This window comes from Cutaneotrichosporon oleaginosum, assembly GCF_008065305.1.
Source record: "Cutaneotrichosporon oleaginosum strain ATCC 20508 chromosome Unknown ATCC20508_contig01, whole genome shotgun sequence".
Classification (NCBI taxonomy): domain Eukaryota; kingdom Fungi; phylum Basidiomycota; class Tremellomycetes; order Trichosporonales; family Trichosporonaceae; genus Cutaneotrichosporon; species Cutaneotrichosporon oleaginosum.
The window spans coordinates 2,017,990-2,045,398 of NW_027072170.1; the positions used below are offsets into that span (position 1 = coordinate 2,017,990).

The following is a 27,409-nucleotide window of genomic DNA, read 5'->3' on the forward strand; positions in this document are numbered from 1 at the left end:
GGCGCCGCGGTGGTGGAAGCGCCGCCGGCCTTGCTCTTCGTCTTGGCCAGGACGTCGAGGAGTGAGAGCAGGGAGGCGGGTTTGATCGAGTACTGCGCAGCGTCCTCGTTCGACTCAGGATCAACTCCGAAGGCCGACGAGATAACATCGACTGTCCGTTAGCCAGCGAAAGACTGATGTGCTCACTAGCGACATCCACGCTCTCGGACTCGTCCTCCTTCACAGTGCCATCACGCTGAGAAGTGCGGAGGAACTCGATGCTAGAGTCAGCTGGTTAAGTGCACCACCTCTGCGAACATGTTGAAGGCCAGCTGCTTCTTGCGAGCGTCAGCCATGGTAGTGGATGTTTAGAGTAGGAGGTGACGAGAAGAGGAAAGATGGGGGAGGTGGCAATGTTGGCGCAACCGCGAATGTGGTGGAACATTGCCTCCCCTGACTTACGGCGTGGCCCCGACTTGTGGGCTCCGCCAGCCTCGTCGCGTCATGGCATTCGTGCCCGTGCCTGAACTTCATACGTCCTCCGGGCTGGCAACAACATGTTCATACAGCACGCCCACACTGTGCGGCGAGCGCGAAGCGATGCTTGCAACTCATTCTCTACAAACTACCTGGCTTTGCATTGTCATTTCAACCCCAACAGGAGAACGCCAGATGAACCGCATTGTTATAACCACTCCATGCCAACAACAGTGCCATCAGTTGTCCGCGATGGCCGACTCGTCACCCTCTTCGTGTGGGGGCATGCGCTCGCGGATGGGGCCGGTTTCGTTCTGATGTCAGTCGATTCTTTTCGACCACTGACAATGAGGTGGCGCATGATATCGCTCAAGCTGATGACGCCCACCAATTTGCCTGGCTGCGGGTCATTGGCTCCGGCTACGACGACCAGGCGATGAACGCGCCGAATCTTGATGAGCGAGAAGATGGCACCAAGCGAGTCATTGGGGTGGCATGTGACGACGCCGGGGAAGTCGTGGGAACGCTGCTTCAGAGCCTGGGCGATAGTGAAGTCGAGGGACTGGTACGCGCCTAGGCGCACAAGCGTCTAAATGTCAACTTCGTTGTTGATAAAGCTCACAATAACGTCGACAGTCTCGTAGAGATTCAAGACCTTACCCTCGTCATCGACGATGGGTACGGCACTAATCCCAAGCTCGGAAAACATATGCACCACGTCAAACACGGTGGTCTGCATTGTCGCCGTGGCGATTGGTCCGTACGGCCGCTCTGGTGTCACATCCTTGACGTACGATCCTATGCCGAGCTCCTGCACACCAGCGGTGAGGTATTGGGTGATGTCCCGACACTGGTCGTCAGCCTGTTTCTCAAGGAATCGCACGTTCATGGCAATGAACTTGAGGACACGGTACTGCGTTAACACGCTGATGACCACGTCTCCGTTGGTCTGCGAGTCTTCATCGATGAGCGGCAGGCGACGCGCATGCGTCTGGATCAGATATTTGCAAGCGTCAAACAGAGGGCGCAGCGGGTGGATGTAAAGGAGCGGCGGCGGAGGAACGTGCAGTTCTCGTTCGATGTCTACGCTGTCAGCAAGTGTCGTCGTAGGGGGTTTAGATTACCTCTGAGGCTTTGGAGCCGGAACTGCTCAACTTCAGCAGCGGCTCCTTCCCAGCTCGATGTGTGGTAATAGTACTGAATCAGATGTATGACGTCCTGAACCGTGAACATGCCGGCGAACTTGGCCGTTGCCGTGTTCCACAGGGGTGCAGAGACAACGCCTGGATGTCAGAACCATTGATCAGATGGCGCACCGTAGAGCAGCATGACATCTAGCGCTTTCTTGACCTTGAGCTGGCTGTCCAGCACGATAAGGCGGAAGGAAACGGGGAAGACGTCGTAGGAGGAGCGCTCCTTGAGGAAGGCGCGTAAGGCCTCCAACGCCTCCTGGTGAGAGAGGGGCTTGGAGGGCGCCACTGGTGGGTGCGTCGCTCGCGAGGGACGGCGCACTACGGATGCGCCGGCCGCGGACTGGGAAGAGCGCCGCCCAGTTCGTGATACTGAGGGCATCCGCGTCGGGCCATCGGCGCCTATTGAAGGGGTTGTGGAGGACGGCGTTGACATATTCGGGGGGGGGGGGGGGGGGCTGAGGTCGCGCTGACAGTGGTCTCAGAGGAGGATTACAACAACGTCTCCGAGACTTGTTGAGTGTGTCGAAGCCCTCGCGCTGAATGAGATGGGGCGAGATCGAGATGGATCGATGGAGGTGTTAAGATCGTTGAGCAACTGAGCAGAGCGGGGATAATGGTGTAATCAAGCGGGTCAAGTGGCAAGCGGCGAAGTGGTGTGTGTGTGCGTGCGTTCGAGTGGGTGATACGGACCCTCCTAACATCAGGGGCGATCGCATATCACACAGGCCAAGCAGCCTGCTCCATTCATGCTTATTCGGCCCCGCCATAACCCGATGATCTTATCATCGAAACCTCTCTATAAGTATGTATGCCAGAAACCCCAGACACAGTAGTCACCTATCGACCTCTTTCCTACTCTGCATACGGTGCAGACATCATTCTTCGTCACGCTCACCGCGGAACCTCTTCCCATCGTCCTCATCGCGGCGGTCATCCTCGCTTCGTGCGCGCTTCGAGCGCTCCCCTGCTTCGCCGGACGGCACATCGGCGCCAGCTCGACCGAGGCCGCCGATGGCTGCGTATGTATCGAATTGTACCTGCTGGCGCAGACGGTCCTGTTCCTGCTGCCGGCGCTCCAGTTCGAGGCGCTGGTGACCCCATCCTCCTCGCCCGCTATCGTATTCCTGACGGAACTCGTCGCGTACCTGCCCTCCGCTCTTGCCACGCCCGAACTGCCGACCCTCTTTGTAGCCGGGATCGAGATCGCAGCGAATGATTCGCTCATCGAGCTTTGTGCCGGAGATGTAGCGTAGGCAGTTCACAGCCTCCGAGTGCAGATAATATTCCACGAACGCGAAGCCGCAGGGAGTCCTATTCAATGTTAGTCCTGTCAGCGGATTCGGCGTACTTATTGTGGCGATCAAGACCCATAATCACACTAGTATTAGACATTGCTGAACTGGTGCTCACCGTTTGATCCCGCCACCTTCGGCGGGCTTCGCGCATGTTGAGAAGACTACCGTTAATTGCGCCTCGGAGCGACTGTCTACACTGACGTTCGTAAATTTGTGCCTCAGTGGTGTAGAAGCTGAGATTACCAACATAGAGAGTGGTTGACTCTGCCAGGAGGCGCCGTTCGGTCTCGCGGTCGTGCTGAGTGCGATTAGGTCTGCACATTGAGTCATCGGAGTCGTCTCACCTCGGACTGGCTGTCCTTGTAGCTTGAGGGTAGATCCAGCGGCGCGACGACGTGCGACATCCTTGGTAATCAGGCCCTTCAGACCTAGGGGGCAGGGGCTAGCGGCCTATAGGGCTATAGGGAAAGCGGAAGTGCGCGGTGCTGAAGTTACTTCAATTGCAAGAAGTGGAGGAAGGTTGTGAGATCAACACTGGGGATTCCATCGCAGCCGTGGGAGACCTCCACTTGTAGTGCGACCGTGGGAGACTTCATGGGACGTGTCTTGAACGCGTCATTACTCTAGTCATCCACCGATCGATATATCTCTCCTTCTTCACTACTGCCAGCTCACTGTCAATTCCTACCCCAGCCAGCACCATGTCCGGAAACGATCAAGAGCTCTCGGAAGCTGAGAAGGTTGGTCACTAAGTCATCGCGGAGCGAGCGGAACTCAACGTATAGATGCGCTTGAAGCGGCTCGCTCGTCTGGGCGGCCCAGCACCAGCTGTGCCCCCACCTTCTGCAAGCTCATCCGTTTCCCCCGCCAACCAGGTGCAAGGTGCGGGTGCTTCGTCGTCTGCATCCCGCCTTCTCTCCTCTTCGAACTTGAATGAGGGAGCGCCGCCTCGTAGTGCATCACCGGCTTCCTCCCCACGTACACCCCCGCAGCCGCCCAGAGCACAACCCAAGCCCGCGCACCAAAGGCCCGCAATTCCTGTCCCTAAGAAGTCCTCGCCTGCCATCTCACGTACGGCCACTCCGTCGAGTCGCTTTACTGCACCTTCACCTGCGGCACTATTGGCACCGTCGATGCCATACTCGCAGTGGGAGTCGCACACAGTTGCAAGCGTCTTCTCCGTTACACTGAAGGTGGGTGCTAGTATTACCACCGGGAGATCTTAGCTGACGGCAAGAAAGCTACGGCCGAGAAGAGCGACTGGAAGCTTTGCTGGCTCAAGAGCTTGGCACAAGAGATTGCTGAGGAAAGCCCAGGTTCGTTTCTCCGTGGTCCGCGACGCTTATGGCCAGGAGATGCTAGCAAACTAACGGCGTCGCTTGATGTTCGCGACAGGCTGCTGATAGCGCGTCTGTCCTTGGACCCTAACGACATGGCTACTTCGTGGGTACAATGCTATTCCTGCATCTGACATCAGTGATGACCCAGACCAACTCCAAGTTTTAGCTGGCTTGCCTCAGAACGAGACCGTTTTCGAATACCTCACCGGATGCTGGAAACGTCTGTATGCTGCCAACCGTGAGATGTTGCGTTTCAGCTACAGTGCAGCGGAGAAGGCACAGTGGGCCTACGCCTTCGACGAGCTCAAGCGGTTGATCATCTCGTACGCGGGAATGACTCTCGAGGACCCCAGCATGTTCCCCCAACCCGCAGCGTGAGCCTGCCTCGCTGATCCCAGCTAACCTACAGCCGCCGTGATGTGGGTCCCGCTGAGTTTCTTCCGCTGCTGCTAGGCGTAGGCGACAGCGAGGATTCCAACCCCGGGGACCCGTACACGTCGTCTACTGCCGAGAGGCTCGTCATCCATCAAGGCGCCCTCCAGCCAAGCGATCTCCTGCCTTTTCTCAATGATCTTGTTGCTGGATTTCCAGACGGCAGCTTTGCCGACGTTATCACGCCTACGCTGAGTCTGTTCTTCCAGAAATGGTTTCAGATTTCACCTCAGCCGGACCTCTTGGGCAATGACTGGCGCAAGTATATAGGTGCCATGAGCACCTTGGTACAGGTCAAGGGCATTGCGGCGCTCGTAAGCAACCTCCATGTGTTCTTGCTCATGCTTTAGCTCCCTTCATTGCCTGTGTGGGTCGCTCCGAATGTACAAGGCAGCACACTCGAGTGGAAGTCTTTGCTTGGCCCTCTTACCCGCTTGAGCGTCTTCCCTCGTGAATTCGTGAGTCTTGCTCCTCCATACTATGTGGTACACAGCTTACACAAGCCTGAAATTTGGAAGACATACTTCTCAAACCCCACAGATCGCAAGGTCGCCGACATCGATGCAAACAAGGCTAACCTCCGCCACACTCTCGGAGGGCTTCAGGTAGGCCAGACTCATGTACCCGGCTGATGCTCAGACATCTTTGTTCAACATATACAACGCTATTGTGCGGGCTTCTCCAGAGGCTCGCGAGGGGGTGCTTAATTACTTCACCCTAGTCTGCAAAGTCAACCAGAAGCGTGCTGGCATGAGGGTTAGAGCTGTCTCGGAGCCTTTGCTAACGTCAGGTCGACTACAGGACCGTTTCTACAGACGGATTCATGATCAATGTCCATGCCGTCCTTCTCAAGCTGTTTGAACCTGTCATGGACGTTCAGTACTCCAAGATTGACAAGGTTGATACCGACTACTATATTCACAGCGATCGCCTTGACATCTCTGACGAGACCAAGATCCGTGCGACTAAGGAGGAGGCCGAGCGATATTTCGATGGCGCCATGAAGACCGACACGAAGGCCAACTTCATCTCAGACCTCTTCTACCTTCTGAATAGCATTTTCCATCTGGGTCTGTGCAAGACTATTGACACGCGCTCCAAGGCGGAGAAGAACATCCAGCAGATGGAGGACGAACTGAAGAAGCTCGAGGCTCAGCAGGCCGCGGTGGTAACCGTGAGTGAGCTTCATTGCTGGAGTAACCGCAGAACCCAACGGCTCGGGCTCAGGGTGAGGCGGGCATCACGAAGCTCAAAGTGAGTGGTGGCGGACGAAATGAACTAACCCGCAGGCGGACATTGCTACACTGCACGCCTCTATCCATGCCTATGACACGCAACTCCTAGACCCTGCTTTCACTCGGCTGAATGTGACGTTCTGCGGCTTCGTCATGACGTGGATGTTGCGTCTCGTTGACCCCAAGCATCAACATCCTCAGACATCCATCTCGTGAGAAGAAGGCGCACAACTGTCATTGACCATCAGTTTGCCACTGCCGGCGGAGGCGCCGATACAGTTCAAGATGCTGCCCGAGTTCATTTTGGAGAACATTGTGGAATATTACCTCTTCCTGTCTCGGTTCGTCGGCCATATACAAGCCTTGCTGACCTACAGCTACAACCCTGACGCGCTTGATAAGGCGGACAAGGACATTCTCATTGCATTTGCCCTCACATTCGTGTCGCCCACCTACGTGAATAACCCCTTCCTCAAGGCGAAGTTGATCAACGTACGTCCTCCGTTACGATAGCTGCTGATTGCAGGCTCTCGCCAACGGTCTGTACCCAGTGGGATACTGGCGTCGCGGTCCTCTGTTTGACCAACTAAGCGTTCTCCCGCTGTCTACCGAGCATCTCATGCCGACCCTTATTCGCTTTTTCATCGGTGAAGTCTGCATATTATGAGTACTAACGCTCCAACAGATGTCGAAATGACTGGAGGGCACACCCAGTTTTGGGACAAGTTCAGCTTCCGGTGCGTGGATGTTCATCGGCGAAGCTGACTGTCAGCCGCGACATAAGCCGCATCATCAAGAGTATGTGGTCTAACCCTCTGCACCGTGAAGCGTTTGTTAAGTCGGCTCGGTAAGCTGGAAGCCGGGTTTTAGCTGATCTATCAGGGACGATGAGGATCAGTTCATTCGCTTCGTCAACATGTTGATGAGTGACACGACGTTCCACCTTGAGGAGTCCTTGACCCAGTTGGCCAAGATCCACTCCCTCCGTGCTCGGAAGGAAGATGCTGAGAGCTGGAACGCGCTGCCAGAAAATGAACGTAACGACCTCGACAGCCAGCTTAGACAGTCAGAAAGTAGTGCTCCTTTCCACACAGCGATGGGGCGCGACCACGCGGAGCTGATGCGCGACTTCACCGCGACAACTAAAGAGCCCTTCCTGGTGGGCGAAATTGTCGACCGTTTAGCTGCAGTAAGTTGTCGCTGCAGGAGTGGCGGAAGAGAACGCTAACAAGCACAGTCTTTGGACGAAAATCTCACCAACCTGGTGGGCCCGAAGATGCAGGAACTCAAGCTAGTTGACCCGGAGCGTTTCTCCTTCAAACCGAAGCAACTGCTGGCCGCTATCGCGCAAATTTACCTCAATTTGGGGGATTCGCGTCCTTTTATCAACGCGGTCGCCATCGACGGACGCAGCTACTCGAGAGAGTTGTTTGAGCGATTTGCTCGCGTACTGAAGAATCGCGCGATTATGACGGATGGAGAGGTGGCCGGCATTGTGGCCTTCACACAGCGAGTTGAGGACGCCAAGGCCACCATCGAGGCCGAGGAGGAGCGTGAAATTCCCGACGAGTTCCTCGGTGAGTTATCTTTTTTGTCGATGTTAGCTGACAATGCAGACCCTCTCATGGCTACGCGTACGTTAATTTGGGGTGTTGTGTGAGAACCTGTCGTGCTAACCTCCAGTCATGAAGGACCCGGTAATCCTTCCTGTGTCCCGCGTCACTGTCGATCGCAGCACCATTCGAGCATCGTTGCTGTCCAAGGAGTTGGATCCATTCAACAATCTCCCGTGGGTGGTACCGAAATTTTTCGGCACGGATAAGCTGACTCACCAGCCTCAAATACGAGGATGTTGTTCCTAATACGGAGCTCAAAGCCCAGATCGACGCATGGCTGGCCGAGGCCAAGGTCGCTCCACCGGCGGAAGTCATGGATGTTGACGAGCTGTAGTCGGATTCTGAGGGTCACTCGTAACCGACTGGCAGCATCGCATCGCCCTGGTAGACGTCTGGGGGCTTGATAGGGTTGCTCAGTTCTGTCGGATAACAGTGGTACATATTGACACTTGGAACGTAGCACACATGATGTGAGCTCCGTCGCAAGTCTTGTTCACCACCGGAAGCGGAAGCTGTGCAGGAATGTACGTACGTGCACTTGCAATGTTGAGCGGTGGGAGTGGTGGCGGTATGATCGGTATTGGTACCGACCTTGAAGCTAGACCCAGTCTTATTACGTGCATTCGCGAGGACAGATACAGAACACAGAACGCCAGGGCGTCGTGTGCATGTCCACCGAAGGTCAGGAACCGCAGCGTACTTGGTGCCCTGTGATCCGTTTGGGCCTGGTCCGGACTCTCGGGAGGGATAAGAACGGCAGGGTGGGAGATGGGTGAGAGAGTCAGGCAGGGCTGTTTGGGTGAAACTGGACGGCATGGGCTTGTGCGGAGGGTGCGAGGTGTGTGCTCCTGGGACGGGGGTGGCGTGAGCGGGGGGGGGGGAGGGCTTAGAGAGAGCGCCCAGGGTGGCACAGGGTGAAGCGGGGGATGCGGAACGGGAAATGGGAGTGTCTCGGCCTTGGTGCCCTTGGCATCAATGAGTCGGTGGATCGGTGGAAGGGGCAAGGGCGCGGCGCCGGCACCTCGGGTCGACCGGATCGAACCCCCGTTTAGCCTCCCGCGTGCCCGCAACTGTGAATATCCTTTTGCCTTCGTCGTACTCTGGCCCCTGCCCTTCTCTTGCCTCCTCGGTCCTCTTGGCTTCAACCATCCACTCATGCCTCTCAGCTCTCCGGCTCATCCGCGCCATCCGGCACATCTTGCCTGTCATGCCGCCACCGAAGCCCCCGACAGGTAAAATGTGTACCTGGCCCATGGTCCAGATGCGAGATGGCTCACAGCTGACAGCATGTCATGCGGGGCTGCGGCTACGACGCGCTCCATTTGCGCCCTTAGCTTGCAGGAACATGACAGGAACTCGAGTGGCTTAACCTCCGAGCCGAGAATATGGGGTATATGGTGATCAAGCTGCGAGCCGTGACCGCTGTGAGCCGCAAGCCGTAAATTGGACGGCATCACTCCTGCATCACTCCTGCGTCTTCGTGATGCTCGAGTTACTCAAAGTATCAAAGGATCAAAGGGGCCATGAAAGTCTGAAAGGCCTAAAGGGCAGAGGCACAGCAAGGCAAAGGCAGAAGCGCTGATCACCGCTTGGACTCTTTGGCCGTTTTATCATTCCCCCCTTTGACATCCTTACCGGTTCGACTGTCCCTCATCGTCTCTCGTACTCCCGTACTCTCGTACTCTCTGATTCAGCGCATGGATCTTGAGCCCCCCCCTTGCATCGGCCGCTCGTTCCCCACCTCGTCATCCTCCGCACCCGTGCACCGCCGCAGCACCAAGCAACCCGAGGCCCGAAGCTCGCAACCGACTTTTGTCCTCTTCTCAATCTCTCTCTCTTGTCACTCTCTTGTCACTCTCGTCTCCGGCCGTCCGGCTTCCCATCCATCCGACATTTCTTTCTTGCCGTGCCGGGTCCTAGCTGGAGCTTATTGTCACCCCGCCCCGTCCTTGTTCCCTGTTCATCATCTCTCACAGCCTATCCCGCTGCCCCCCCCCCCGCCCGGCCACATTGAAACTGCAACTCGCGACCCGCCATCTCCTTTGCTCCATCGCCCACTTCGTGTCCATCCTTTGCGTCTTCACCTTCTCTGGCCGCTCGGCCATGGGGTCCCTCCTCTCACTCTCTATATCTTGAACACTATCGTCTGGCGCCATGCGCGCCCTCTCGGTCTTGACGCTTGCCGTCGTCGCGGCCGCGCGCGCGTTGGCCGTACACCCCAATCGCATGCACCATGGGCATCCATTACTCGAAAGGCAGGCGGCGAGCGCAGCGCCAACAGACATCGCTTTGGCAACACCTTCGGCCTCGTCTGTCATTGTCGGCGCCTCGGCGATTATCGCGACCTCGTCTCGCGCTCCCGCTCCCTCTGTCCTCCCGAAACCACCGTCATCTTCACCTCCTGCTGCGCCAAATCCCGTCCCAACACCGCTCGATACATCTATCTCTAGCTCGCTCTCGGGCGAGTGCATGTCGTATCTCACCAATCTCCTTTCCAACTCGACCTTCCTTTCATGCCTCCCGTTCTCCCTCCTCCTTCAGACGTCAAATTCATTTCGCAGCCAGCTCAATGCCGCAGTAGGCTCGGGCAACTTTTCCTACATAAACGATCTCATCGCATACGCCTCGTCTCCCGCACCTGACGCGGAAACATGTGACCGAGTTTTCGCAGGCTATGCGGAGGCCGTCAAGGAGCGTGCTCACTGCGGCAACGACCTCAACAACGGCATACCGGTCGCACGACAGGCAAGGCGGGGCCTCGGCAACTATGCCGCCGTCCGCACTGCTGTTGGCCTGGTCAACCCTGACTCTGGGTCGTACTGCTACCTGGAGGCGGTCGCTACTGAGCGTCCTGACGATGCGTATTTGTGGCAGCTGCCGATGGGCAACATGTAAGTTTCAACTATGGAGACTGAGCTGACATCAGCCTTCCAGCTGCATCGACACCCACATGCTCCAAGTGCTCAGCACTCGTGATGAACCACTGGGCAACGTGGTCCGCAAATACAACAACACTCAATGGAACAATGATTAACAGTGCCGCCTCTACAATCAACGCCAAGTGCGGCGCCACCTTTGTCTCCGTCGCGGCGCAAGCAGAAAATGCCAGTGCGACTCAACCGCGCTTCGCAGTGTTGCCTGCACTCGCTGTTCTTGCTCCTCTCTTTACTTGGGTCCTCTCATAGATAGAATTCGGATTTTTCTCTTTTCGTATGTCACCAGGGTGTAATCGTCATAGTCAAAGTGTGCTCTATATCCATCTGCATCGCCATGTCTATTCTAAGCTGGCAAGCTGGGTAACGGTCCAGTTGGGCGGGAAGTCGACCTGGATGACTTCGCCCGAGTCGGCCGGCGGGTTGTACTGCTTGTACTTGCCGGGGATGAGGTCCATGAGTTGCCTCTTCGTGTCGAGACTGATCATGGCACCGAGCACGTCGGCGATCGCGAGCGTCGCATTAAGCCCATACACCATGGTGGCGGCGTAGAAGAAGTTGGCGTTGCCCGCGCCTGTGAGCAGCCAAAGAGTGTGCAACAATGGTAACAGAATCGCTGTGTAGAGGTGCACCGTAAGGGAGAAAAGAGGATGGTTGAGATCTGGTGTCAGGTCACAGCATCACTGCAATTCTAAGCATACTGGAGACGTAGTCGGGGTAGCAGCTGAGGAGGCCGGCCCAGAGCGCCATGTCCCCGAGGGTGGGGTAGCTCTTCCACGTCGCCATGGCTCCGACGAGGATGAGGACTGCCTGCCTTGGATCAGGGAGGCGGAGGCACAACGGCGCGATGTAGATGAGCATGTGGAGCTGGAACACGCCGCGGAAGAATGTGCGGAAATGGTCAAACATCTCCGTGAAGAAGTACCACCACATGCCGACGTTCGGGGTGAGGTCGCTGGCCGAGAGGCTGGCGTCAGCGGCGAGCTGGGCGAGCTGGGGACGGTCTCACATGACACCCCACGTACGCGCCACCCAGGACGGGGTGCACGCCGCGGTCGCGAGGCCGGCGAGGACGCCGAGTGTGCCGGCGTATACGAGGGCGTAGGACAGCAGTTTCGACGTGGGTGCCCCAAGCTGCTTCAGCACCAGGAGGAGAGGGGGGAGCAGGATGACGGGATACAGCGACGTCTGTGTCGCGAGGGCCAGGGCGGCCATCGCCCCCCCGCCCCTGCCCATGTAGGTGCTGGCGATGGCATACAGGACCATGGCATTGTCGAGGGACGTTGTGGATCGTGCGAGGCACGACAACAGCGTGTATGGATTGAAGAGATACCTGTTGTCAGCGGCTCGGCAGGCATAGAGCTCACAGAAGAGCAACGATATGGTCGCGGCCAGACCACTTGGAGGCAGCGGGCTGACGCGTGCGCCAGATCTGCACAAGCGTAACTGCTCCGATTGCGTCCACAAGCGTCCACAGCCCGGCGCTCAGGAGGGCCGATTCGATTGGCACTGCGTATGCGAAGAAGAGTAGATACAGCGGTGACTGAGTCAGCTTCGTCAAGGAGCGCGTACATGAAAGAAAACCCCGCCAGCGTACGGGTCATATGTGTGCTTGTACAGAAAGGTGCCTTCACGCACTGCCATTAGCAACGCCATGGCGTCACTCACAGCTCCGCACACTCGTGATAGGGGATGTGAGCTCTGGCCGGCGCTCAAGCATGCCTGGGAGGGGGCTTGCGAACAACGCAAGACGAGCAAGCACGCCACCAGCCAGCACAGCCGCTATACGATAATGTGCTGGCACCAGAGGGGCAGCACGAGTAGCGGTGCTCATGTTGAAGGTATGGTCAATCCATGAGGATGCTCGTGGCTTCATCAGCGACCTGAGTGTATGTATGACCACGTGGTGAAAGTGGAGGTTTACATCTAAATATCAAAAGCAGTCTTCTTCAACACCAAACGTCTCACCCACGCGCCACTGATGCAAGTCGTCGTACTCTATACATGCGTGCGTTTTGGTTCCAGAGCGCTATCCATGGATCGAGCTGCTACTCATTTCCCCGTTTGACATGCGGAAAGACAAGCCACGAAAGCCATGTAGAGAAGTCTACCAGGTATGTAGTGAGGGGGAGGTTGCACGGTAATCATTAAGAAGGTACACGCAGGTCGATGCTCGAAATTGTGCCGTCCATGCAATGCGCTATGCGAGTATGGTTGCTATGTTGGGAGGGATGCTTGGGGTCAACGTCCAGGGCTCCGCATGGCCCGCTCGTGGGCACTTAGGCCGATGCCTCCTCGTCGAGCTGGGCAAAAGCCTTCTCCAGCTTCATTTTAGGAGTGAGGGTTGGAGTCCCGTAGATGTCAACCTTCTCCAAGAGAGCATCGATGTCCTCCTGGCTGAGAGAGATAGTGCGCATGAGGAGCGCGATAGACTTGTACGCCTGGGGGAAGTCGACGGCTTCGTCGTCAAGGGAGGCCATCCGATGAGCGATGCTGTAATATCAGTACAGGTGCGTGGGAATCAACTCACCCCTTGGATAAATCGTCAGCGGACACGACCTCCGCCTTGAGGGCCGCAGCCCAGCCCTTGGCCACGACCTCAGCATCGCGATACTTGGCGATGCGGAAGACGTCGTCGGTAAGGTTCTCCGACAGGAGGTGCTGGTGCTCCGTTGGGAGTGCACGGTAGTACTCGACGATGTCTTCAACGCTTCGTGTCCCGCCAACGTCTTTCTCGCCCCAGAGCTCCTTGAGATCGGTAGCGATTTTGGTCTTGGCGTCCTCCTCACTCATGGCCGGCTTGACCTCGACAGTCTCATCCTCAGGCCCCTCCTCCTCGCCGCTCTGCTCGCCCTCGCCATCGCTTTCACCCTCGCCAGGAATTGGCTTGGTTCGCGGCTTCAGCTGTAACTTCTTGCGCTGGGGAGCAGGTTCAGCATGCTCTGCTGCCGTTGGATCCGCTTCGTTAAGCATTGCAAACATATTGGCGGATGAGTTTTGACGCGAGAGAGGAGGCGTGTTGCCAGCACCGCCCTTCTTGCCGCGAGCAAAGACACTTGAGGGCCCGAAAGTGGGGCCACTGGAGAGGTTGCTGCTCACGCCCCGACCGATATTGGAAAAGTCAACAGGGCGCTGCTGCATCGGCCGCGAAGTAGCCGAAACAGACTGCCACTCGCCTGGCTGCGGGCCCGGGCCTTCGCGGCGACTGTGGCCTGAGCGCGACCCTCCCCGCGACATGGACTCGCGCACCTGCTGCGCAGCCTGGGCCTTCTCCGCATTCTCACGGGCGGCCTGCTGGTGAATCTGTGCGATGGTGGTGGGAACAACTTCCTTGCGAGAGCGCCATTTGTTCTTGCGGAGGTCCACAATGTCCTACACGTCAGTAAAGGGGAAAGACGTTGCGCTCACCATAATCATGAAACGGATACGAGATGAAAGAGAGTCGAGCTTCGTGAGAATCTCGAGGCGTTCGAACACGACGTCCATCGAAGGCGGGGCGACGGCCTCGAACTGCTTCCCGACGGTGGTGAGCAGCTTGCAAGTGGACTCGAGGTCCTCTTCGTCGGGATTGTCGACATTGCTAAGGAGTCGGATCAGGCATTCCCGGATAACACCCTTGGAGAGCATGTCCAGCTTGTACAGCTCACCGATGAGCTGGACGAGACCGAGGCCACGACGTTTGGCCTTCTGCAGAGCATAATATTCCTCGCTCATCATCGGGGCCTCACTTGCGCCATCCTCCTTTGTCTCCTCAGCCTTGGCGAGACGTTCCTTGTCCTCGTCACTCTTGGCGACGGCGGCAAGGGCGGCTTCCTCGCGGGCCTTCCAGCCCGACTCAAAGTCGGACTGACAACGGCCCAGGAGGTACTTGCGGAAGAGACTACCACCTGTATACGGCTTGCCGTCGATAACCTCGGTGACGGATGGGTCGAGCTTGTCGAGAAGCTTGCGGCACAGCTTCGCATACATGGCCGACCAGTGCGCCTCATCAGTCGACTTCTCGAAAACGAGCTTGATGACAAGCTTCAGCGTCATGCCGTCCGTTTCATCACGCGATTTGTTCGCCCACTCAAGAATCTGCTCCGAGATAGATTCGAACTTTTCCTCGGTGAGCTTGTTGAGGAGAGCCTTCACCTTGCGCTCGATGAAGGCAGGTGACTTATCGTCAGAGCCCGCCGAACGAGCGTTGACCCAAGCGTTCTCCGACACGACGAGGGGGGGTAACATCAGGGTCGTTTGCAGGGTGGCGGGAGTCATGGGCAGCCCGCGGGCGGCCACGGTTGCTTTCACGCAGGCGGCCACGACCCGATGACGAGTGGGTCAAGTGAGGAAGGCCGGACATGGGAGGGAGGTTGTTGCCCTGGCTGGCAGTACGGCTCGGACGACCTCCGCTGCCCTGCATAGCGCCACGAGGGTAGCGATCGTCCGGGGTACGGTAATTGTTGTTGCTTGTGGCGAATGACCCCATCTGGAAGCCGCGGCTCGAAGCGAGAGTGGTCATTGAACGACCGGTGGATGGGCGGGCCGCACGACGAGTCGAGCCAAAGCCGCTGGACGAGTCGGCCTCGAGCCCAATCTCCTCCAATGGGGGAAGGGAGTCCGGTTTATCCTTGCAGATGGTCTGGAACTGCATCAAGAAATCGCGCTCGTAGCGGAACTTGCCGGGGTCGCCGTTCGCGTTGAGCTCAGCGCTCTGTGGCTTGACAGAGGAAGGGTAAGTGATTGCACCGAGATCGTCAATAGCCTTGGCCGTCGAGAGGGCCGACGGGCCTGATGAAGGAGTCTTCGTCGTGGACGCAGCTGGCTTGGAATCAAGCGACGAAGTGGGGCGCCGAGGCGTAGTGCCACCGATGGCCGCGACCGGCTTTGCCGGCAATCCGGCAGCCGCAAGAGCTGGGGATGCCAGCGGCGAGGGCGCAGCTGACTGCGTCGTCGGTGTAAGGACCGAGCGGCGCAGTTCGTCCTGCTTCTCGTTGACAGGTGTCGCGGTGGTGGCCGGCTCCTCAGCGACGTCAGTAGACTTGGGGGTTGCGGAGCGCTCGGCTTTAGTAGCCTCAGCAGCCTGCATGTTAGCACATAATTTGAGGCGTGGCGTACCTCAATCATCTCCTTTGTCGTCGCCTCGGCCTCTTCCTTAGCCTTTGCCTCGGCTGCTTCTTTGGCCTTTGCGACCTCGGCCTGGATTCTGGCCTTCGTCTCCTCGTCGGCCTTTGACTTGGCCTCGGCCTTCTCAGCCTCAGCCTTAGCCTTAGACTCGGCTTCCTCCTTTGCGCGACGCTCCTGGCGCTCCTTCCGCTCGGCCTCTTCGCGCTTCTCCTGCTCCTTCATCTTGGCAATGCGGGCCTCCTCCTCGAGACGCTGGCGCTTTTGCTCCTCCGACTCGAGGCGAACAACAACGGGGAGACCTGGGACCTTCTTCTGTGGCTTGGGCGCTTCCTCAGTACTTTGCTCGGGCGTAGCGACACCGCTAGTTGTCGAAGGGGTGGGTCCCTTGGCAGCAGCAGCCTCCTCCGCAAGATTGACGGTGGTGCCATCAGGGCGTGAGATCTTGATGGTAGATTTTGGTGCGCGCGGCGTAAATGTTGCCGCACCAGCCGACAGTGCAGCGGAGGCTTGGGCACTCGCTGAGCTAGGAGTGGACGGGGTAAAAGGAGCGGATGGCTGCAGAGGACGAGAAGGAGTACTCGGCATGGGTGAGCCAGACTGGTGACCGCCAACGAGGCTCTGAGGCCGACTCGGAGGCGTAGGGAGGGGGCTCCCACCGCCACTGGGAGGCAGAGTGGCGCTAGGAGGGACAGGTGAGGCAAGCTGCGCCTGCCCCTGGCGGGGCGACAATGGCATATTGGGCGCATGCTGAGGAGCTCCCTGCCAGCCGTAACCCTCACTGCCATAAGGGTTATACTGGGATGAGTCCCCCGCCCCGTACGGGCGACCTACGTAGTAGCCACCGCCGGGCTGGCCGTACATCATGTATCCTGAAGTGCCAGGAGGCAGACCGTACGGGACCTGGCCCATAGGAGGACGGCCCATCATAGGACCATTGGGGCGGACGGCGGGGTTCCCAGCCATCTGAGGCTGCGATGGACGATAGCCAGGCTGCCCAACCTGCTGGGAAGCATACTGAGGTTGAGGAGCGCCGCCCATAACAGGCGAGCGCTGGCCCCCGGGCATGCCAGGCATCGAACGCAAGTGGGGCTGATTGGGCATGCCAGGCATCTGCTGGTAAGGCGGCATGCCGTTGGGGCCCGGGAACGATCCGCCCGACTGGCGGCGGTCCTGTGGACCGCTGGCAGGTACTTGCGAGGGCGACAGGGGCGTGCCCGGGTTGGAGCTATGCTGGGGTTTGCCGACAAAGAACGAGTGGATGTTGTGGGGGTCCAACTGCTTCTTCTGCGTCGGCGTAGCCGGGTTGCCACCGCTGGTGCGACGCGGGGGACGAATCATAGACGCGCCCGCAGCAGTCGTCTCAGCATCCAGAGATCCAAACGACTTGACCGCGTCAGCGAGGTGGCCACCAGTGGTGGACGGAGCAGCTGGCGAGGACGAAAGCAGCGGGTTGGGCGAGTCAACGGTGCCAAAGGCGAGGTTGCCTGTAAAGTCAGTGGCTGGAGCGGTGCAAAATAAGGGGTGGGTGGGACTTACCACGAGGCATCACATCACCGTTGCCACCGACCATAAGGCTGCCCTTCCTCGTGTTGCCACCGCCAATCGCAACGGGGATGGAGCCGGTGGGCTCATTGGCGCTCGCTCCGTTGGGCGGCGGAGGAGGAGTTGAAGCAGTGGAATTCACGTTGGAAGAAGGGTTGGACGCCGCGGCAGGGGGACCGCGGGACCAGGCAGACGCGTTGGGAGCGGGGGACTGGGCTAGTGGCTTGTTTGGGGTCGAGGCCTTGCTCATTTGCGTGTCTGGTCTCGTGAACGGAGATGTTCGTGGGCGACGTTTGCGAGAGGAGGAATGACGATGGGAGGATGTCGTGCGCGAGGGATAGACAAAGCGGCGCTCGTGAAGATAGAGCGTCAATTGTCCTGGGAACGACAACGGCGACGGTGGATGATGTCAATGGCTCGAACGAGAGGGAGATCGAACCAACAATCGATGGAAGTTTGAAGGATGATGATATCTACCACAGATCCTTGTCGAGAGATTGAAGAAGGATGTTTGCCAGCAGGGAGCCCTACGAGATCACGAGAGTCGCGAGGGGTGGGGGATGGGGGCAAACTTTTTCGGTAGATGATGTAGCGAGGTCGGATGGATCGACCTGGGGAACCCTCTAGATGAGGAGGGCGAGGGAGGTCTCTGTGCGTTGGACGCTTTTGAGAGGAGAGGAGATGAAGAGAAGAGAAAGAGGATGGAGAGATAGGCCGGACACACCAAGTAGTGGTCAGTGTCCTTGCGATGGATGGAAGCAACCTCTGCATTGTCGGTCGTGTCTTCCCCTTCACCCCCCGAGTTCCCCCAGTTCCCCCGTCCCTCTTGCCTGCGCCCCCTCGCGCATCTGCGCTCGCCTCTCACCGTACGCCACCGTTGAGCGTTCTCCTACTGAAAAACCCTCCCGACCAATGGCCTTTCGTCATATCCTGTTCCTGGCTCTTTTCGCCAAAGGACCCGCCAGGCCAGCCCAGCCTCACATTCATGACACACACACACCACGCCGTTTGAAGCACCATAGAGTACGGTTCTTTCAAATGCATCCACATTGTGTCTCTGCGCTTCAATGAGTACTATCAATACAGAAAGGCTAGTCACAGAGACGCAGAAAGCATTTAACATCGTGCTTAGTAGGCCTGACGCCGGAGGCCAAAGTCTAAGAACGACAGGCTGGAGCGTAAAGTGTCAAAGCTTCAAAGCTTCATTCGAGACAGCAAAAATTGCCACTTGAGCACGTGGGAAACTAGTACGTAATGGTATCATCTCTCAATTGTTGCCGTTGAGCCGCCAGCGGTCAGTGCCGACAGGCCGACATGCCGACAGGATACTCTGTCCCAAAAGTCGGCACGTAACTCGAATTAACGCCGCAACACAACAGCTACAGCCACAGCAACAGCAAGTCAACACCGCCTTGACATTATTCAACAGCGTCTAGTAAAGCGGTGGGCGTTGTAGAGAGTGAATCTCAGGCCATCCCCGTTTCATCAAACGTCTGTCATCATGGGTGTACCTGATCCAACCCGCATTCTTTCTATTCAGTCTCATGTCGTGTCTGGCTACGTAGGTAAGTCACTATATGACCCAGCAGTCACCGAGAAGCAGTTTGAGACGGGTATACGCCTACGCCTGCTTGTGCACCTAGCTGATCGCTGCTAGGCAACCGAGCGGCCACCTTCCCGCTCCAAATGCTCGGATACGATGTGGACGTCATCAACACCGTCCAATTCTCAAATCACACCGGTTATGGCTACACCAACGGCTGCAAGACCACCGCCGATGAGCTGACCGCCATCTTTGAGGGGCTGAGGACCAATGGGCTTGCAGACTACTCACGAGTCCTCACTGGATATATTCCCGGAGCGGATGCGCTGGGTGTAGTCGGCAACGAGATGCGGCGCTTGATGGAGTCGAAAGGGGTAGTTTATCTCCTGGACCGTAAGAAACGCCGCCCTCATCCTCTAGTCTAACGCTGCAGCTGTGATGGGTGACATCGGGAAGGGGCTGTATGTCAGCTCAGACGTCATACCTGTGTACAAGGATTTGCTCAAGATCGCCACAATTATCACACCAAACCAATTCGAGGCTGAGTGAGAGAGCGTTGTGAATCGACTGACCCTACAGACTCCTCTCTGACGTCAAAATCACGACGATGTCCACACTGTGTGACGCTCTTACTGCCCTTCATACAACCTACGGCGTGAAGCACGTCGCCCTGTCCTCCATTCCTCTTCCCGTCTCTCTGGTGTCGACACTGGGCGTTCCTCCGCCTCCAACATCGTATACGCGCCTGCTTCCCGAAAGCCACCCACCATGGTACGACGCCGTGGGCGTTGCAGAAGGGAACGAAGAGGTCCTTGTGTGCTTCTCGAGCACATGCACTAACGGCGAGTTGGAAACGTACGCTTTCGCCCTCCCCACCATCCGCGGATACTTCAGTGGCGTAGGCGATCTCTTCTCAGCCTTAGTGTTAGGCCACTACCTCCGGCCTGATAACGTGTCTTCCGATCTTCCACTTCCTCCGCTGGCTTTCGCTGTCTCGCGTGCTCTCCTCACTGTCCAGCAGATCCTCCTCAGAACGCACATGTTTTCCTTGAATGTTGCCGGGTCTGGCACTGCGACTCCAAAACCGTTGCGGGAGGGCACTCCTCCTGCGGACTCGATCATCCCTTCCGACACGGAGCTGGATAACGCCCCTCCACTCAATCCGTCTGACCCAAAGCGTAGAGCGCGGCGTATGCGGGTGCGAGAAATGCGCGTGGTACAGGAGCGCGCGTTGATAGCCGATGGGGGAGAGGGCTGGCCTTGTGTCAGAGTAGATTGGGAGACTGCCAAGTTGAGGTCTGCCCATACATCCATAAGTGAAACTTAGAGACACAACCCTTTGATGAGAGATGGCGAGATAGCATTTCAACTCTACTCAGAGCGCTCCTCATCGAGCCAGTCCAGAAACTGCGGAGTAAAGTAGGAGAGAATGATCGAGGCGCCTGCTCGAACGAATGATTCGCACGTCTCGAAGGCCATAGCCTTGAGGTCGTACACGCCCTTCTCGGCACCCGCAACGACCATGGCATATTCCCCGGAAACCTGGTACACGGCCGTAGGATGGTCAGGCTCGAGCTGGGCGCAGTCTGACACGATGTCCAGGTACGGGAGGGTAGGCTTAACCATCAGGATGTCGGCACCTTCCGCAGCGTCTCGCTTCTGCATGGTTAGGCAACTTCAATCTGCGGACCTCACGATTGCACGACGTGCCAAGCCACGAGCGTTAGGAGGAAGTTGGTAGCACTTGCGGTTACCCATGGACGGGGCGCTGCCCGCCGCCTCACTGGTAATCAGCCTTCGCTCTCCATCTCCGCGACGCACCGGAACGGGCCGTAGAGGCTGCTTGCAAACTTGGCCGAGTAGCTCATGAGGGTGACACGGTTCCCGTAGTCGTTCTGCATAAGAGCAATCTTGATCGCCCTGATACGGCCGTCCATCATGTCGCTTGGGGCAACGCAGTGGGCACCGGCCTTCGCGTACGCAAGCGCGACCTCAGCGATACGCTGCTGAGACGCCTCGGCATCGAGTGTTGGCATGCTGGTATGATTCGGAGGAGGGAGCGTGGAGAAGATGCCGCAGTGACCGTGCGATGTGTATTCGCAGAGACAGACGTCGCAGGCAAGATAAAGTTGCGGGAACTTCGCCGATAGAAGCTGAAGGGCCTTGATGACGGGAGTCTCTGGGTCGTCGGCGGGCGATCCACGTTCATCCTGCCGTGAGACAAGCGTTGCACTCAGCTCACCTTCTTCATTTCCATGGGGACACCGAAAAGGATGACGCTCTTGAGACCCTTCCGAACAAGAGGGCCAATGAAGCCTTCGAGCTTGTTGATACCCCAGCGCTTCTGGCCTGGAAGGGACTCGATCACCTGCTCAGCCTCCGGGTCGTCAGAAATAAAGATTGGGTACATGAACATCTCCTTAATGAGATTGCGACCATTGTTCTGCCACTTGCGCGCCAGAGGATGGTGGTAGCCGCCGTGGAGGACAGAGCTACAAGTTAGCCCACATACGATGCCGCTCTCCCTCATGAGTGCTTACGAGACCTCGAGAGGAGGAGCCTGGAACTGGGTCATTAGCTGAAGGAAGCGTCTCCGAGAAGGACCGTTACGTACTTGGGTAGACATGTTTGTGTCCAGCAACGAGAGGGGTTGAACAGCAGCTTCGTCTTCACCTCTACCTTCCATGGTGACGAATGGTCGAACCCACGCCGGACACTGCCGGGGACCACGTGGCCGATCTGGCCCCGGCAGATCTCCGCATCATCACGACCCTTGCACATAGCTCGTCTCTCCTCATGATTCTATTGTCTCACATACATCTTACACGCCGAGATGAGCGCAAGAGCAACTGCACAGCAGGCCCGCCCGGACAATCATGGGTCGCGCACCATAACCATCACTCCGACGACCGACACTGAGGCTGGGCCTTCAACTGGCTCGCCACCCACTAGCCGCTCCGAGACACCCTCGTCCGTCGGCGTGCTCCGTCTTCGCGGAGCTCCGGCTCGTCGACAGCATGTTATGTGGACATCGGACACGGTCGATAACGAAGGCCTGGGCAAGAAGAAGTCAAAGAGTCAGCAGTTCATGGTATTCTATGCCTAACATCAGTCTGCTGCATCTATCACAAACCGCGAGCGTATGATGAATCCTCATCCGAATCCGACTCGTGTGACTCAGACCACGACGCATGCTGCGACGACTCACAACCCCCGGGGGGCAGCCAACAGAGATCGTCACAGCCCGGCAATGGCAAGGTTTACGAGCAAGGCTCGGAATCAGAGAGCGATGGCGGAGGTGGAGATGGCCGCGCAAGGTCAGTTGCTCCGCACTCTTCACCGCTGACATAGCAGGCCCGCGCGCAAGCTGAGGCGAAAGCCACACCAGCACCATGACTCCAAGGCCAATAAGTATGACTCGCATCCCAAGGCGCCGAAGCAGAGCCGGGCTTAGCCACAATGTCGCAGATCTGAGCAGGGCCGTCCTTCTGTCTGTGATGCCACGGGGAACTCATATAAGACGACGTGATATATGTACGATGCAGTGAGTCGGCTGCCCGGGGTGCGTATCGTTCAAAGCCATTCGCTCCAGTTCTTGGCGAGATCGATCAGTCTTTATCTGGTATATGTGTCCATTGCGACAGCGGTGACGTGGTTGACTTCTATAGCATGCAGTCTACGAAACAATCACAGTCTGCTGTTCCTCGTACACCCCAGTGGCAAGGCATTCAAGCGCCAGCTCAAACCACTGAGATTGGCGTTGGGTGAGGGAGCGTCCGCGGAGTCGGGCTGCCATTGCTGAAGCGAGCTGATCACGCAAATACTTAAGCGCAAGAGCTGACTTCGGGTCGACCTGAAAGCGTAGCTTGCGATCGATTTGCATGGAAGCAGCGGAGAGCTGGCGCTGTCAGCTGTGTCCGGAGGGGAAGGCTCACTTTTGTCTCTACATTGTCGCCGCAAAGGAGCGCCAGTGCCCGGTCGTCCACTGGTCCTGTCTCCCACGCATACAGCTTCTTGGATTGCATGAGCGTGTAATAGACAAGGTTGTTGGTCCCAAACTCGCTCTTTGGTAGCCCGAAATTGATGGAGCTAGGATGCTGAGTGTCAGCGATGCTGCCGGTAGGCGTGCACCCACGATTGATACTGGCTGCTGGTTCGAGATGGTGCGCAGGCTGCCAGAAGCCTCAATGGTCAAGATCTTAGGGTAGAGACCGGACGTAAGAGCCGCGCCCAGTATGCGTTCGTCAGCGGAGTTCTTGTTGAGGTGTGGAGGTACGTCGACGAAGCGGGTCTTGAAGCCTCGAGAGTATCGGGCGCTCACTGTTAGCTCAGGCAGCATTCACCAAACTCACCGTGCTATTTCTCGCTTTTGTTCCAGGGTTGCCTCGACGAAGCCTGAGTCGATAAGGTAGGCCAAAAGCTGCTGGCGAAGCTCCTCAATCTGCTGCAAGGTCTGATGAGAGACGTAGTTCCGCTTGCAAAAGGTCCGAACAAAAGAGGGATTGTCGTGGGCGCGACGCCAAGTGTCAAACACCTTGACGATTGTAAGGAAGTCGCTGTTACCCTCGGAGAAGCTCCTCTTCGCCGCCGTAGCCTGGCTTTCAAACCCAAACGGCGTGATGAAAGGGCTTTTGGAGTTGAGAGTTGCCGCAATAGTGAGCGCTGGATCGAGGCATTTGAAGAGGGCGGCTAGCAAGAGGAACTTGCCAAGGTGAACATCCATCGGCAGCTTGCTCAAGAGTCGGCCCATGGGGGTGATTGCCTCATCTACAGTGAGAGCCTTCACCTCGACTAATGCTGATACGGCGCGCTGGATATTGGCGGTGGACGGCGGGTCGAGGGCCTTGAGAAGAACCTCCTCAACAGTGTTGCCCATCTTGACCTTCAGAATCTTAATACGGAGAGCAAGGTCCTGGAGCGAGAGGCGCAGCATCTCGGGAATAGGATGCTCCGCCAATTGGTTGTCGTGTCGCGCTTTAGTGAACAGATGAAAGGCCAGTCCTTCCTGGACGCGACCGGCGCGCCCGCGCCGCTGTTTTGCGTTGCTGCGCGCAATATGGGTCTCGACTAGACGTGAGAGCTGGCGCTTCTCATCATAGCTGGTGTTACTAATGGCAGGAAGACGGGTGTACCTACCGCATCTCGCGTTGCTTGCCGCTGTCAATGACACACGTAATATCAGGGATGGTAACACCAGTCTCAGCGATGTTGGTCGCTTGAAGTAAGCCATGATCAACAAAACCACTCACAGATGACGATCTTGCGCACACCCGTTGGCGGGATATCAAACACTGAGCTCTGTCCTTCAGAACTGATTGAGGAATGCAGAGGATGTATGACAAAGTCTTTTGTCCCAAAGTGCGGATGGTTTTGCAGCTCCTCGTGTAGTTTTCGGATTTCTGCCAATCCGGGCATAAAGACGAGAGTGGCGGCCGAGAACATCTGAAGGTGGGTCTCCTCAAAGCAAACTCGCTCCAAAAGTCGGATTATGAGATCATAGGGAATCTTGCGCGAGTCAAGGAGATTGACCGTGGAGACTGTGCGAGACGAGTACTTCGAGGCCGAAAGTTTCATCGGGTCCGCCGGCTTCTCGTCGTCATTGTCCTCTTCAGCATCCTCGGCGGTCTCGGCCACCTCTTCCGACCATTCCAGTTTTTTTGCCCCGGCCTTGCGGTTGCGGTCCCATACAGCGTAGGGTGACGTTTCGTCGATTTGCCACCCCGTCAGCTCAACGGCGTCTTCAAGGAACTGGACCTGGACCGGAAAAGTACGGCCTGGCACTTGCATCGCTGGGCACCCGCCGAAGAAGCCGGAAATCTTCTCGGCGTCCACCGTTGCCGACATCAGAATTACCTTCAAATCTTTCCGTACCTCGAGCAACTGTTTCAGGACGATGAGAAGAAAGTCTGACTCGATGGAGCGCTCGTGTACCTCATCAACGACAATGTGTGTGACCTCGTCGAACGAACTCCCTCCCCCTTCCAGCATGCGGAGTGCAATGCCATTCGTGACAAAGGCAAGACGAGTGTTGAGAGACATCTTCGCCTCAAGCCGAATGGAGTAGCCGACTAGGGATGACGCGTTGCCCATTGCACCGTGAGGCTCGCCCAATTCGGTCGACACACGTTGTGCTAGGGAGATAGCGCTGATCCTTCGCGGCTCCGTGACGAAGATCTTGCACGGCTTTCCCTTCGATAGCTGATCCTCCAAAATGAAGGCTGGAAGCTGTGTTGACTTGCCGCACCCTGTTTCGCCTGAGAACACAAGGACTTGTGTGCTGTCCAGTGTTTCGAGAATTTGTTCGCGGAACGGCGCAATGGGGAGCAGGTCTCGCGCCTGCCGCATCTTTCGATATTCAGGAGAGGCGGTCCGTTTCTCATACATGTTCTGAAGCCTGTCGACAAAAACCGGCGTGGATGGGCGAGGCGGACTGCCAACAGCCGAAGTCGAAAGAGGTGTGCGTTTCGCATTAGTAGCGCTTGAGGTAGCCGTCTTCAGCTCAATCTTCTGGTCGACCAGTAGCTTGATGTTTTTCCAAGTCTGGCGCTTCGTGGCCATCCTCTTCTCTGCCAGGGTCCGCTCCAGCTCGTCCCATAGATCTCGATAAGCCGGGGGCATTGATCGCCAGTTCACAGGTGGTAGGCTGCCTACAGCGACCAAATCGTGGAGGGCAACAGTCGAGATATAGTTATCCGCCTCCTCGACGCTTTCGCATGCAATATCGTCCATTCTCCAGGCCCGTCGCTGCTCAGCGGACCACCGGATCTCCAAGCCAGAGCGGGCAACGCGTGGGTTTGGGGAGAGCCTGACATAAGACACCACAGCCTGGCGAGCGGTCTTCGAGAGCGCAGAGCGCAGTAGCCCCTTTGCAGTGTTGCCGGCGAAAGTGAACTGCTTAGGAACCGGCATTGAGCGCACTTTGATGAGGGAGTTGACGTCTTCTTTGATACCTGCCGGGTCCTCAGGCTCGTCTAGCATATTTCCGAAGAGGCCACCGCTTTCCTCGTCGTCTGAAACTAAGGAGTCAGGAACCGAAGCGATTGGAGGTGTTTCGGCGGGTGAGGCTGCATCGCCGAGTTTCCCGGCGTTTTGAAGCCTTACGGCAAGCCGTTCCATATCCCGCTTCGTACGCATGGTTTTCAACAAGACGTCTACAATTCAGCTCACTCCTTTGACTTAAACGCTCACCAGCATCTTTCTTGCTGAACATGTACTCCTTCTCGAGCCTGTTGATTTTGTTTTTGATCTTGACAGTCTCCGGGGTCTCCATCACCACGAGATTCTTGGACTTTTTGCCCCTGGCTTTCCCAGGCCCCGCAGCAGCCTTGTGCGCCTCAAGCTCCAGCATGAGCTGGGCCCAAGTCTCGTTGGTCTTGTTCATATTCAACTCATCCTCCGATTCGGATGATGACTCTAAACCGCTGTCCTCCAAGCTCTGGAACAATGACCCGGGCTCCGCAGGTAGAGAAGTTGGCTCAACTCGAACAGTCGGAACCGGAGGATCATTGCTCGATGTTGTATTTGAGCTGAGAGAAAGCTTATCTTGCGTCACGTCAATGAGTGGGTCGTCTCCGATGGAGATGCAGGCTTCGGCCTTCGTGAACTCGCCAACTCCATGGCACTCGTCGTCGCTTAGGTGGAGCCACATCTGGGGAGAGGTCAGATGGAGAGGACGACATAGACTCACCCATTCTTCGGCCTCGGCCCAGCCTTGTCCGTCACCCAGCCCTCGGAGTATGCACTCCTCGATCCGACGCTCTGAGAAGCCCATCCATGAGAGAACTTCAGATGCCACGTAGGTCCGCAGCAAGATTTTATCCCCATCGCTGGTGTTGGCAGAGGGAGACAAAGATTTGGAGCCCGCATCCTCTCCTCCGAGGTCCTCTCGGGCGTACTGCAATGCTTGATCGCGGACGTGGTCGTTAATGCGCAGAGGTGGAAACGACGCTGCCCACCGTTTCTCCTGCTCAAGAGACTGCCGATAAGCATCGCGCACGGAATCATAAAACGAACCTTAACAATTCGCGAGACCTCCTTATCGGCCTTCTCTTGCAGCCGGTCCACAAGGGCTTGATAGATGCCATCCTCAATGGCCTGTTCGCTCTCCCAGTCATCACCCGTTTCAGTAGACGTTGTGGCCGCTGCGAGCTGCTGGGAGCCGTCATTGCCGCCAGACTTGCTTGATTCATGCTCTGAAGGCTGGGAGGCCTCATTTACTTCTGCCGGCTGCTGATCGACATCTGTGGTGATCTTCTGTCCTTTGGCCTTCTTGGACTGGACTGAGGTGGTCGCAAAGCCACGGTTGAGCGCTTGGGGGTCAGTCAAGCAGCCTCGAGTGATTAAGAGTGACTCACGCTTGAGCGAAAGCTTCTTTTTGCCCATGCTTACGGGTGGGCCAAGAAGTATTGTCAAGCTCGACGTGGACTCCAAAGGAGTGAAAGATATAGACGAGATGAGAGGTCGAGGGACTAAATTCAGTGAGAGCTCGATGTCGTGTCTCCGGATGAGATTAGAGTGTGGGGTCTCCGCACGTGCCTGACGTGAATTGATCCGTCAGCAGGTGCAAAGAGATGCTTGATTAGCGCGATTACAAACCTGCTTCATCTCCACCCACTCACTCGCTCACTACGTTTCGTCACCTCACCATCCATCTGCGCCCCCGACAGCTCTGAGTCTGCCTGTCCAGTCAGAGCAGAGGGTGTCTGTTTCTTGCTTTAT

At 57.1% G+C, this 27,409-nt stretch overlaps 9 protein-coding genes across 9 annotated transcripts; 4 read left to right on the plus strand and 5 right to left on the minus strand.

The window, feature by feature from the left end:
- Nucleotides 1–695: 695 nt before the first annotated feature.
- Nucleotides 696–2,028, minus strand: COLE_00811 (uncharacterized protein; the record flags this gene model as incomplete). The annotated part of the gene is made up of 5 exons (XM_018422006.2): nucleotides 696–770; nucleotides 803–1,045; nucleotides 1,079–1,539; nucleotides 1,581–1,739; nucleotides 1,773–2,028. 5 exons carry the CDS (start codon nucleotides 2,026–2,028, stop codon nucleotides 696–698), a joined length of 1,194 nt encoding a protein of 397 aa, XP_018281911.1.
- A 496-nt stretch (nucleotides 2,029–2,524) lies between these two features.
- On the minus strand, nucleotides 2,525–3,348 carry COLE_00812 (uncharacterized protein; the record flags this gene model as incomplete). Its single annotated transcript, XM_018421137.2, has 5 exons — nucleotides 2,525–2,960; nucleotides 2,998–3,027; nucleotides 3,060–3,105; nucleotides 3,146–3,242; nucleotides 3,289–3,348. 5 exons carry the CDS (start codon nucleotides 3,346–3,348, stop codon nucleotides 2,525–2,527), a joined length of 669 nt encoding a protein of 222 aa, XP_018281910.1.
- A 297-nt stretch (nucleotides 3,349–3,645) lies between these two features.
- Nucleotides 3,646–7,611, plus strand: COLE_00813 (uncharacterized protein; the record flags this gene model as incomplete). The annotated part of the gene is made up of 20 exons (XM_018422004.2): nucleotides 3,646–3,684; nucleotides 3,730–4,137; nucleotides 4,182–4,260; nucleotides 4,297–4,387; nucleotides 4,422–4,658; nucleotides 4,694–5,030; nucleotides 5,067–5,174; nucleotides 5,220–5,321; nucleotides 5,356–5,472; nucleotides 5,507–5,890; nucleotides 5,923–5,970; nucleotides 6,006–6,163; nucleotides 6,200–6,292; nucleotides 6,329–6,443; nucleotides 6,478–6,598; nucleotides 6,637–6,688; nucleotides 6,724–6,798; nucleotides 6,834–7,140; nucleotides 7,189–7,528; nucleotides 7,568–7,611. The coding sequence occupies 20 exons, from the start codon at nucleotides 3,646–3,648 to the stop codon at nucleotides 7,609–7,611; spliced, it is 3,255 nt and encodes a 1,084-aa protein (XP_018281908.1).
- Nucleotides 7,612–9,721: 2,110 nt separating this feature from the next.
- COLE_00814 (uncharacterized protein) lies at nucleotides 9,722–10,752 on the plus strand (the record flags this gene model as incomplete). The annotated part of the gene is made up of 2 exons (XM_018422003.2): nucleotides 9,722–10,458; nucleotides 10,494–10,752. 2 exons carry the CDS (start codon nucleotides 9,722–9,724, stop codon nucleotides 10,750–10,752), a joined length of 996 nt encoding a protein of 331 aa, XP_018281907.1.
- Nucleotides 10,753–10,841: 89 nt separating this feature from the next.
- COLE_00815 (uncharacterized protein) lies at nucleotides 10,842–12,334 on the minus strand (the record flags this gene model as incomplete). Its single annotated transcript, XM_065626098.1, has 6 exons — nucleotides 10,842–11,161; nucleotides 11,202–11,467; nucleotides 11,510–11,833; nucleotides 11,868–12,037; nucleotides 12,073–12,137; nucleotides 12,169–12,334. 6 exons carry the CDS (start codon nucleotides 12,332–12,334, stop codon nucleotides 10,842–10,844), a joined length of 1,311 nt encoding a protein of 436 aa, XP_065482592.1.
- A 6,315-nt stretch (nucleotides 12,335–18,649) lies between these two features.
- On the plus strand, nucleotides 18,650–20,018 carry COLE_00816 (uncharacterized protein; the record flags this gene model as incomplete). Its single annotated transcript, XM_018422001.2, has 4 exons — nucleotides 18,650–18,713; nucleotides 18,806–19,084; nucleotides 19,125–19,236; nucleotides 19,271–20,018. The coding sequence occupies 4 exons, from the start codon at nucleotides 18,650–18,652 to the stop codon at nucleotides 20,016–20,018; spliced, it is 1,203 nt and encodes a 400-aa protein (XP_018281904.1).
- A 44-nt stretch (nucleotides 20,019–20,062) lies between these two features.
- COLE_00817 (uncharacterized protein) lies at nucleotides 20,063–21,266 on the minus strand (the record flags this gene model as incomplete). The annotated part of the gene is made up of 5 exons (XM_018422000.2): nucleotides 20,063–20,350; nucleotides 20,387–20,474; nucleotides 20,513–20,901; nucleotides 20,934–21,183; nucleotides 21,232–21,266. 5 exons carry the CDS (start codon nucleotides 21,264–21,266, stop codon nucleotides 20,063–20,065), a joined length of 1,050 nt encoding a protein of 349 aa, XP_018281903.2.
- A 258-nt stretch (nucleotides 21,267–21,524) lies between these two features.
- COLE_00818 (uncharacterized protein) lies at nucleotides 21,525–22,145 on the plus strand (the record flags this gene model as incomplete). Its single annotated transcript, XM_018421999.2, has 3 exons — nucleotides 21,525–21,768; nucleotides 21,804–22,008; nucleotides 22,046–22,145. The coding sequence occupies 3 exons, from the start codon at nucleotides 21,525–21,527 to the stop codon at nucleotides 22,143–22,145; spliced, it is 549 nt and encodes a 182-aa protein (XP_018281902.1).
- Nucleotides 22,146–22,367: 222 nt separating this feature from the next.
- On the minus strand, nucleotides 22,368–27,073 carry COLE_00819 (uncharacterized protein; the record flags this gene model as incomplete). The annotated part of the gene is made up of 10 exons (XM_018421998.2): nucleotides 22,368–22,589; nucleotides 22,627–22,788; nucleotides 22,827–23,007; nucleotides 23,044–23,790; nucleotides 23,828–23,906; nucleotides 23,941–25,842; nucleotides 25,880–26,339; nucleotides 26,379–26,666; nucleotides 26,705–27,000; nucleotides 27,046–27,073. The coding sequence occupies 10 exons, from the start codon at nucleotides 27,071–27,073 to the stop codon at nucleotides 22,368–22,370; spliced, it is 4,365 nt and encodes a 1,454-aa protein (XP_018281901.1).
- Between the last annotated feature and the right edge of the window lie 336 nt (nucleotides 27,074–27,409).